Below are 11,909 nucleotides of genomic sequence, written 5' to 3'. Positions count from 1 at the left end.
CGGGGTTACAAAGACACGTATCTCTGTCTGCAATGGTTGGATGGACTACCCAGTATGGCCACATTCGGCAGAAGAGTGTGTAGGACAGTTTGCTAGAGGGATTTTCCAGCAGGAATTTCCGATGGAGGTTTTTCATGGTGCCAGTCATAAACCGCTTCTGCTTTTTAACTTTTCCCTTTGTTACAGTCTGTTTTTTACCTGCTGTTAAACGACTTACATCATCCCTGGTGTAAAAGGCATGACATATATGTTTTTTGGGCAATATGTCACATTTTAAATAGAAATTAACAAATTGAATTTGTGTCCGAGAAGTCACTGTCATCTAAGTTACCCATAGCCTCAAGGAAGAGTGTAAATGAAAATAGTTGGAGTTTTTTCTGAAAGGCATGACAACCTGGTCATGCAGTTTTGAGTGCGTGGATTTGTATTTCTTCCTGGTAAAACAGGCTTTTTCGTCCATATTTGTGTTCATTCTTGCAGAACCGTTTGGCTGAGACACCCATTGTCTCATGAATGATTTTCTGGAACCTGTATTTTTTCAATATTTTTCCAGATACGATTCTGGCGATTAGGTTCCTGGTATTTTCTTTTGCTGCACACTGAAATTTTTGTTTGAGGCTTTTCACAAGTGCTTGATGGTAGACCAGAGTTCTCCGCACATCATTACTGACTGAACTTGTTCCAAGCATCCTTTTCGTTCTTTTCCTAGGAGAGCCGACACTGCACAGTAGCCGTTCATAGCGCTTACGATATTTGATGTTTTTGTTTGCGCTTTAAGCTTTTCCTTGAGTTTCTGATTCTCAATTTATATGTTCTTGTACTGTCTTCTTATAGTCCTTCTTTCTTGTATTCTCTGTCTGAAATTACATGAAGACATTTTAAAATTGTTTTCTAACATTGCAGCTGTCACTTTTTAGCCTAGTGAACTAGACCAAATTCTTGCTTTGCAAAGTTTGGTCTAGGCATGCTCCATTGGAACCTCCACAGCTCCTACCAGGACTCTGGCTAGCCAATCACAGCTCTCTAGAGGGGTTTCAAACACACAAAGAGCTGTGATTGGTCCATAATGGTGGGCCAATCATAGTGCTCTATCTGCTTAGTGAACAAATCACAGAGCTTTATCCACTTTGTGGGCCAATCAGGGCACTCTGTATGCCTGGTGGGTGGGATGATGCAACAGAGTGAAACAAGAGTATGTCACATTCATTGTCCAGTGGAATGCGGAGATCATTTGAAAGACAACGGTAGAACCCGCCCCACAACCGAGAGCCATCAATGGAGCGTGGCCAGACTAAATAATACATTTATTTATTATTTAGTCTGGCTTGCCAGGCTAGTCACTTTTAGCATTAGAAATGAATCATCACCATTGACATGCATTTTAATCTAACATTTTAATTCAACTAGTAATTTTTCATGAGACATATCCATTTCAGATACTTTCTACATAGCCTACCTACATAGATCTGTTTGAGGTACATAACCTTCTAACCTTCCTGGTTGTGGAACTGGTTGCTCCTCACTGTCAGGACTCAGGGCTGGGGCAACTATTGCAGAAGCCTGCTTCTTTTCTGCGTCTGCTCTGCTCCTGGGCTCTTCTCCAGACCTTTCCCTTTGCACGTTTTTCTCTCTCACTCTGTTCAGATATGGGCTGTTCAGATATGGGCTTATAGTATGCACCTTTCTCCCTCATTTCACTCCATTTCTGCCAGCCTTTTGCAGGATCGGCATCTCGCCGTGCACGGTAACGGTTCTGCTTTTTTGCAGCAGATAATCGTGGCATTTTCCTGAAAAACAAGTTCACGTTTATAATATTTATTGCAAAGTACTTTGTAGTTAATGTACAGTTAGAATATTAAATGAACTTCTGAAAACTACAAGAACATGTCATGAATGTCAACTATGTTACTCTTGGTCAACTAAGTCGCCTTTGCAGGGTAACATAGTTGACATTTTTGTTGTTTTCAGGGTTAAAATCAAAATGGCTGCCTAGCACTAGACACCACATGGCATTTTACAGAGAGATTCTTCTAAATATTATATGTACAACTGGGTAAAATTGAAATTTTAAATTATTTAACTAGTCATTGTAGTAACGTTGTTGACATATGATAAGTACACACTTGCCCCAAGCACTACTTCAGGTGAAATAACTGAAGAAGTGGAGAGAGAACATACCTTGGAGTCGTTCCAGTTGTCTCTTCAGGGGAAATTACATCATGTGGAGCAGGTCATGTGATTTGGAGTAAACACTCTTCCTTGAGGCTATGGGTAACTTGGATGACAGTGACTTCTCAGACACAAATTCAATTTGTTAATTTCTATTTAAAATGTGACATATTGCCCAAAAAACATATATGTCATAATTACCTCAACTTAATGTAAAGAATACAATTAAAACTGTTTTTGAATAAGTATTTTAAATTATTGTTTAGCAAATGAGATGGTGATTGCAGTTCATTTCGGACATTTTAGGGATATCTAGTCATTTTTTATAAATAAATTATTATTTCCATAAGAAGTAACTGGCATTTGTAAAGATAAGATCATGACGAACGTAGAGGACTATTAAAATTTTATTTTAATAAACATGTTTGCAAGATAAATCTGATGGACATGAAAACTCCTGCAACTGTATATTAACCCGTAATGATATCACAAGTAAGATAGGAAATGGCTCAAATTTACAACATTTTATTTTTCTTCTTCTGCTCTACATCTGTTACAGCTCATTGTCTCTGGATTTAGCAGCTTATTTTAGGCAACACTTGAGCTTTACGGAGCTGTTAGCAACTCCCACATGTAAACATCTGTCAAAGCTGTGCATCATAAAACATTTAAAGTACAATACATCATTTAAACAAGGAATCACAAAAATAAAAGAACATTAGAAAAGGCCAAAATATGCAATTTGGGTAGCATCATCATCCAACAGGATTACTGTCTTTTAAATCTTAACTGTCCTGCTAATGTACAGTAAATGAAATACATTTCTTACAAATCTCAAACTTTTATCAGTCCTCTTTTCTGTTTCAGATTGTGTTGCACAGAGCGAAGGAGGTAAAGCAAACCGAGTGTGACATGGCCATGGTGCACCACCTCCTTTCCCACATTCCCCAGGATCTCCCTTACGAAGTTCTGATTAGTCAGGCCCAGGCGCTGTTCAGCCAATACCCTCCACCACTACTGGCCAAGCAGGCAGCACTGCAGTCTCGCAAAAGGTAAACAAACAACAGAAAACATTAAAAATAATTAATTGTAGTGAAATAAATTGCCTTTTGGATTGTATTTTAAAAAAATGTTTGACATTTCATTGAATTATCTGTTTTCTTGTTTCAAGAATTTGGAATATGCACAAACACAAGCTGCTGTTTGTTTTTCGGAGAGCGTGTTATAGTGCCCATTTTGAAAAGGCCCCCAATAGCAGCATCACACTGCAGCTTTTTAGTTGTTGCCAGTTATGGTTTTACCACTCAATATGACCTTGATTCTCAAAGATTTCAGTGCATACAATCATCATCATCATCATCATCATCATCAACCTTTATTTATAATGCACAATTAAACGGCGACAACGTCAACCAAAGTGCTGTACAAGACAATATATCACCAAACTTGATACAGCAACATAAAATAGATAAAACAAATAAAAACTATAATAACAAAAAAAAAAAAAAAAAAAAAAAAAAACAGGAAAGCACAAGGGTTAAACATTCTCAGCCGGGAAGGCCAGGGAATAGAAATATGTCTTCAAACGTACTTTAAAAGTGGGAAGGGAGGGGGCAAGTCGGACCGTCAGGGGGAGTTGGTCCCAAAGTTTAGGTCCACAAACTGAGAAAGCCCGTTCGCCACGGGCCATATAGCGGGCGGGAGGGACAAGCAGAAGGTGCCGGTCAGAGGACCTCAGGGTTCGCGCCGGAACATAGGGACTCAAAAGATGTGCCCAATAAGAGGGGACCATTTCATGAATAAGCCAACAGGAGAATTTTGAACTTAATACTAAACCGAACTGGAAGCCAGTGTAAATTTGCCAAAACCGGGGCGATATGCTGCCGTCGGTCTATGCCCGTAAGAAACCTTGCGGCAGCATTCTGTACCAATAGAGGCGTACCACTGAAGAGGAGGGAATACCATATAAAAGAGAGTTGGCATAGTCCAAACGTGACATTACAAAAGCATGAACAACTGACTGAAGATCTTTTTTGTTCAGGACAGATTTTAGTTTGACCAACCGGCGAAGATGAAAGAAACACGACCTGACTGCCTGATTTATCTGTGCATCCATTTTTAAAAGGGTCCAGAGTGACCCTCAAATTTGTAATTGTTTGCTTCACCAAAACTGACAATGAAGGGGGCAGAGATGGCTCCACAGCGGAGGGGGAGCAGGGGGGCAAAGAAAATAGCCTCCAGTTTGGAGCTGTTAAGATAGAGAAAATTAGCCGAGAGCCAGGACCTGCCTTCACTCAGGCAGTCAGTCAGTGGTTGCACAGGGTCAGCAGATTTTAGGGCCACATAAAGCTGACAATCGGTAAGCTAGTAGGCTGCAGGGTGAAATTCACCCATAGAAAAGTCAAAAAGGTGTTTAAATATTTAATTTTGTACAAGAGAAGTTTTGGGAAACCAGAAATGGTTTATTTTAGTTTACACATTTATTAAAAAAAACAGAACAAAACAAATAATTAACTCTGAAGAGGAGTGATGTTGTCCCTCAGTAACCAAAAGGGGGCTCTCTAATTTTCCTTCTGACTCCAGAGGTTGTGCTGATACACACAGGTCATCTGGTGTTGAGGTACCCTTTGTGTTATCACGGGGGAAACACTCCCTCTGTGTCTCTGTCTCTTTTTGCTTGTCAGCGTCCTTCTCTGTCTCTTAGTCATCGTTTCTGGCAGGAAGTGACACAAGTCCTTGACTGACTCGCTGAAAGATACTAATGTCCCAAACATGCATTAGCCTTCTATAACCAAGAACAGCCGAGTTAGCAGTTCTCTCTAACTGCCTCCCGTTCTCTGCCTCATTTGTCTTTATCGATCACTTTATCCGTCAGCCCATCTTGTGTCACTCCAAATGTTCATGCATTACTGTAAACCTGACTCTGTTCATCATTTCTGGCTAACTCTCCCTTTCTATCCACCTCTTCTTCTGATTTCATGCCTCAGCTTGTCTATAAGCACCTTCCAGGCATTTCAGCTCTCCACCCTCCACCAGAGGCCAGACGTTGTTCTCCAACGCCTCACCAGGGCTCAGGACTCCACCACCTCCAGACACGGTAAAAACAGTTACTGCACTCTGAAGGTTTACCCCACGTTTTTAGATAAATGCTGTCAAAGTGAGCTCCAGATCTAAAATATCACCTGTGAAATTACCCAGCTAAATTCCTTTTCATTAAGTAGTGTTGGGAGTTCCCATCCAGGTCGTATAACTCTTCAAAACGAGACAAGAGTAAACTGTCCATCTTGCTGTCTCTGTTGGGCAGTCAATAACAAGTAAACAAATGTTGTAGCACCCCCTTCAGACCAATCAAGTGAAATTTAAATCCACCTGAACAGAACAGCAGCATCTGAGTTATGGTCATTGGTTTGCATTCAGTCTTCAGACGTAATAAAACTAATAAAGTTTTATCTAAACTAAGAGCAAGATATTAGACACAACACAAAACAAACATACCTCCTGCTTCTATTGTGGTAAATTATAAGATTGATGACTTTTATGAAAGGAATTCTACATTTAAATACCATTTGGATCTGTTTTTATTTTTGCATCAAACAACTGCTAAATTGTTAATAATTAATTGATGTTTAAAGTTCAAAGTCACCCTGGAATCTATAAAAAGATTGTAATGCAGACAAGATAACATTTTTTGTATAAATGGTCTTAAAATGAACTAAAACAAAAAACAAGAATCCCTCGACAACTAGCAGCCTTAACAGTTTGCACAATTACATGCAAATGAGCACACATTCATATTAATATTTGCATACAATTTATGCTAAGTTGTTCTAAAGACTAAAGCTAGCTGAGTATCATTACAATTTTTTGGGCAGAATTAAATTTTTTTTATTATATTTAACGCATGTTTTTAATTATTTATTTTGATACATTTTACGGTGCAAAAATATCTGAAAAAATCTGGGTGAACCGCACCAAACAGACCCTAAAGCTAATGGAACTTTTAGTCCCCACAAGACAAAACTAACAAACAATAAAAATTGAGAATTTTCCCAAAAATATTTTACTTGATGCTAAAACGTCATTACTGCTGAGGGAAATTGTTTAAATGAAATGAACCAAAGCTGAATATTTTAGAAATACTCACACAGCTGCTAAAATTGTCAACGCCACCCTTCAGAAAACCTCCCTATATGAATATGTATGTATGTATGCATTTATTTATATATATACATACATATATTAAGACCGGGAAAATTAGTGCGTTAGTTATTAGCGTTAATTTTGTTATTTTTAACATGTTCAAAGTTAATGACGCAATTAATTTGACCATCTCTCCAACCCGGAGCCACCATTCCCCCAAATTTCTCCATATTTCTGCCTGGACAATATTGCTAAATCATCATTTACTGAGCCTGAAAAATGATCAAGTTTCTACGCACATTATGGACTCTCAGCATTCAGGATTCTTTTGAGCGGAGAAGATGAACAGAGGCCGGCATCTGCGTCTTGCGCACGGCTATGGTAACATCCTCAAAGCGGCGCCACCAAAATATATTTAACACGCGATCGTTCATAACTGCTTTGGTACTTTCTGTCTTTTGTTCATGCCTGACGCGCATCGCTGCCGCGCTCATCCCCCGTGCTCCACGGCCGCGGCCAGGCAGCGTTTTTCTGGAGAGCTTGATCCTGCATCTCCCTGTGACAGATGCAGGATCAGAGACAAACAGGACAGGATAATAGTCAAATAATAAGTAAACAAAACAAAGAGCTTGGAAAGGAAAATGTAGGTAGATTTTCCCACTATGTTTTAACGTTATAAAACAGATATTATTTATAAGCTCATAATATTCATATATTCCGTACAATTCGGATCACCTTCAAAACTCCGTCCCACCCACAATTTGCGGGCCATGACAGCGAGGTGTCCCTTATTTATTTTTTGGGGAGTTGGCAATCCTAGTTCAACTGATGCTGTGGAAAATGACATTTACAGTGAATAACATAAGCTAACTGTGCTAGATTTATTTCCTGTTCATTGTTTACACAATAGACTTTTCAAACAATGTTTTTGAAGAGAAACTGGATTTGATTTTAGGTTTTCACTGTTTAAGACAGTTTTCAGTGATTTTACACACGTCAACAAGTTATGCACTTTCTAAATAAAATGAACCTCTCTTGTATATTTTTGCATGTTTATTGCTTGCTTTTTCTGGAAAGAAATTATAATGAATTGTGATGAATTATTTTCAGAATTGTGAATAATTTTTTATTATAAAAATAACATAAATGTCCTTCTCTATTTGTGATATGTTTCTTTCTTGTCTCTCCCCCTGGTGTTTTGACAACTTAAAATCCTCGTTTTGTTTGCGAACCTCTTCCTGAATCCTGTTTTAGTCTTTTGACCTCTGTTGTTTTTACATACCCATTTCCACTACAGAAACTTGAGGGTAAATTTAACAGACCTTTGCAGGGTGCATGTGATCTTCGTTTCACTGGGCTGTACCCCGAAAAGACCACTTCCCAGGCCATTTCAGTGACCAGCTGAGTACCTGAGCTTGGGTATGTACAGGTGAAAGTAAAAAATGACAATATCTTTAATGTGATATCTCATTAGTTTCACCTTTTACGTCGAATTACTGAAATAAATGGACTTTTGCACGATATTGTAATTTTTTCGAGTTCCACCTGTACTCTGAAATGGCCCGGTAGAGAACCTGTGTTCAACTCATGTGATCGGTTGTACGTCAGTCGGAAATTATATCGACAGATGTCCCAAAACTACTGAAATGTGTAAAATTGTACAAGTTGCTGGTGAAGTGGAATGGAAGGAAAAGGTAATACGTAAACTCTCAGCACCAAAATGCAATGGACCCCCCCCCCCCCGCTGTAATTGATGACGCCATAAAAACACGTTTCTTTTGATGGTTGATGATTGTTTTTCTCCTCGTCACCTGAATGGATTAAATTAGGTTTAATTTGACAGAATGAAACTTGTTTAATTTTATAAACGTTTGTGGACGCCTTTTGGCGCTGCTCAGTGACGTCGCAATTTGCTGATGCCTTCGTTAAGTCCTGAAAGAACCTTTATTTTGTCTTTTTTATGGAGACACAATGGCCGAGGGGACCAATCCATCATATTTTCCCTGTCACTTTCCTTGCTGTCTGATCCCTCATTTCCTGGTTTTGTACGTGTAATCTTCTGACACACAGGCCTGGAAGCAGCCTTGTCCAGAGACCGAAGCCAGCTGTGGCAGAGGGGGAACAGGATGGTGAAGATGGCCGTGTGGGGGCTGTCTGCTACACTCGGGGCGGCTGTATTTGCTGTAGCTCAGACTGCCATGGACTGGGGCCCCGATGTGTTCCTTCAACTCTTCTGAAGGACACAACGTGGACAGTCTCTGGCTGAAAGAGCCTCTGCTCTGCAGGGATGTTGGTGAAAAGAAACGGGATGGTTTGTGTGCCGAATGAAAAGTCTACTAAATAATGTTGGGACATTTTTAGCATGATTCTGAGCGAGTATGAAAATCTATCCGTGAAAAGTTCCCTGTAACGAACAGAATGAGATGTAAAACAAAACATGAGAGAACTTTATCAGGAAAAAGTGAAAAAATACCACAAAGAAATCCAAAATTGTATTGGAAATCTGGCTCATGTGCTGGACAGGTCATCTCCATGAGGCTCTTTAACTTGGAAACCATGTTCGACTCTGACGCTTCCTGATCTTTCATTCCCCGTTCCCGTGCTCCTTCAGCGTTCCCATAGTTGCACGAGTCTTTTCACATCAGCTGATTATTTTGCTGAAAACCTGTTTTCAGATCGTCACACTTGTTTTGTGCATTTCAGCTGACAGTCTCAGTGTGCTTGTTGGATCAGCAGCCATATCTAAAAGCCAAAAGTGCCCACAGCCAGCACGATGACACATGAATACAAATTATTAAATAGTGGCGGTTTCTGCTGAAAGCTTCTAGTTATGAGCGAAGGAGAGAAAAAGGCGAGGGGAGCAAAGGAAGGGGAGTTTTTTTTTTGCCTGGGAGCCTCGTATTAATTGCTTTACTCTAGGTGTCAGCGAATTTGGTTTACACCGGAGCTCGACACATACAACAAGCTGTTATTTTCCCCCAAAACGTGATCATTTGGCGCCCAGTTCGAGCTGTTTGTGCAGATGTGTCCCATGTGAGGTGCTGAAATGTTTTGTGGAATTTTTTATGTATTTTCTGCTGCCGTATTTTTTTTTTTTTTACCTTTTAGCTCCACTGCTGATTGAGTGCGGGGAAGACACGGGTAGTTGTACGTTCGTGAAATATTTAGTATTTTTGATCCAATATCTACTCCGAACCACCCGCCAACAGAGCTACTGTGCAGCAAATCCTCAGCATTGTGTTTCGTTTCAGCTTTTTTACAATTAAAAATCATTTTAACAAGCATTTCGTTTTCCGGAAGGTTTATTTTAGTATTTCATAGGTATTATTGGGGCAAAAAGAGCAAGAAAACTTGCCCCAAAATGAGTCGGACTTTCTCTAGTTGGACCAATTCTAATCCTGAGTGTTTCCGTCTGAGGGTCACCCAGCTGCAGATGGTGGAGCGTGTTCTGTCGTACACGGTCTGTACGTAGCCCTGTTCTCTAAATTATTTATCATCTTTTGCTAGCATGTAGCTAAGCTGCAGCTGCTGTAAACACAACTTCACTGGTTACGACCCCTCCCCCTCCCCGTGCGCTGTCATCAGATATAAATGCGTTTGCACGGTTCGATGACTTCTGTTCAGCACATGAAATCCACTTTAGGTGGTTTAAAAAATATTTCCAGCCTCAAACATTTAAGCATTTGGAACAAAAAGTTTGGATAAGACGTTTGATGATGAGCCAACTGGAGTCTGCTGGCCAGAAACACTATAAATGTTTTTATTGGATAGTTGAATTTGTGTGTCAGCTTAATTGATGAGCAACTTCTTTATTATTATTAATAATAATAATATCTTGTCATTTTGCTCTTATAGACATCATTCTTTGTTTTTGTTTTATTTGATGTATTCGTGACCTAAATGGTTTTATTTTAGAAGAAACAGACTGGATATTTATTTCAATATTCCCTTGAATATGGATTGAATTTGTCTTCAGTTAATAGGTTATGTTTTGCACATATTAAGATGCTTGCTAATATAATTATCAGCATAAAAACTGAAGAAAAAAATACTGGCTATGAGCACTATCTCTTGTTGATTTATAATGTGTGGTTTTGTTTAGAAGATGTAGAATAAAATATGTTTTAAAATGTAAGTTTGAATCCTGTTTTTAATAAGCCCAATCTCATTCCACAATAATTAAAACCAAATAAAAACATAGAATGTTTAATGATACTATATTTATTGCATTAGAATGGGGAGTCAGCTGTAATAGATTGAACGATTTTGGTAAATATCAAATACAAACACTATCTGGTCAGTTGGGAGTCAGATTGGTAATGTATCATTTCATCATTGTATCTCATTTCGATAATTTTATGCAATTTTTTTATCGTATCTTTTATCTTTGGTCAGCAGTCGTGCTGTTTTAAAAATGTGCAATAGAAATAAACTTGGTATGGTATGATATCGAAGGAAGAATTTTTAGGATATATTACAAGAAAAGAGAACATTTGTCATATAAATGAACAACTATTAAAGCTGTGGTTCACAGAATTTTTTTTAATTATTTCTGATTCTAATCTGTCCCTCTGAGTTTTTCATGCAAGCTGAACATGAAAATAGTCTCCTACACCTATCTCCTGCATTAGCTTCTGATAGAAAATAGACTGTGAAACTCGAGGATTAGAAAATCCTGACAGATCTACATCACATTGTCACTTAACATTCATGGAGTCACCCATCTTGACTTATAACGGGGAAGGTTGTTGTTGGTTTAGCATCCGGGAAACAGCAGAGAACATCTCGACTAGTAGAAGCTAACCGTTAGCATTAGCGACTCCACCACACAGAAGAACTCCTACAGGCTTGTGTTATTTGTGGAGATAAAATGTCAACGTTGCAAAGTAAAAAGAGTCAGTGGTAGAGTTGCATTGCTGTTAGCCAATCAGGGGTGAGATGTCCAAATATCAGGAAATACAACTCCAAAGCCTGCTGTTTGAAGCTATGCTCTGATGTGGCTCACTTCTAGTTCCTGAAACAGTCACACTGGAGCTTTTTTCCCAGAGTACAACTTCCAAGTCATTTGTTTCTACCAGAGACCACTGTGAATGTGTTGACTGCAAATGTATTGATTAAATGAGTGAACGACACCTTTAAATCAAGTAGAAATATTAGAAATCAAACAGAAAAAAAATTATTTTCTGAGGTTTTGAATGTGTTACAACATCATAAACACTCATCCTGCCAGACATTTCTCTTGGGATAAACTGGTAAAAATTAGGTTAACTTAAAGTATTCTTAATTTGAAGTATTTTAATGTGTCAAGCAGTACTTTAGATGGATGCTGATGTTAATTCAACTCTTCTAAATGTTTAAGATCATTTTTATGCTTGCAGGCTTTAGAGAACAATCATGGGTTAACTTATTCTCTCTGAATTTTGAGGGAAAACAATGATATATATATATTAACTTTTTTTTTAATAAGTTTTGGATGTCTGAAATGAAAATGCTGAAGCTGTCTTGTGCCACACCATTAAATGAGAGAGTGGTGGTGGTGCTGCCAGCTTCTAATGAGGATTTAATTCCTGCCCCTGGCTCTTGGCGTCGGAGACACACTC

General features: G+C 38.7%; 1 protein-coding gene across 1 annotated transcript in view; it reads left to right on the top strand.

Annotated features, from left to right (window-relative positions):
• zgc:63863 (TBC1 domain family member 20) overlaps positions 1-8,774 on the top strand; it is a 20,869-nt gene extending 12,095 nt beyond the window's left edge. The window contains exons 8-10 of the mRNA XM_015973608.3: positions 3,037-3,221; positions 5,157-5,266; positions 8,380-8,774. Of these exons, the coding sequence (XP_015829094.1) occupies positions 3,037-3,221; positions 5,157-5,266; positions 8,380-8,546 (462 nt within the window). The 3' untranslated portion in view covers positions 8,547-8,774. The remainder of the gene's footprint in view (positions 1-3,036; positions 3,222-5,156; positions 5,267-8,379) is intronic.
• Positions 8,775-11,909: the final 3,135 nt, after the last annotated feature.

This window comes from Nothobranchius furzeri, chromosome 19, assembly GCF_043380555.1.
Source record: "Nothobranchius furzeri strain GRZ-AD chromosome 19, NfurGRZ-RIMD1, whole genome shotgun sequence".
Lineage (NCBI taxonomy): Eukaryota > Metazoa > Chordata > Actinopteri > Cyprinodontiformes > Nothobranchiidae > Nothobranchius > Nothobranchius furzeri.
This window is presented reverse-complemented; position numbering and strand designations above follow the sequence as displayed.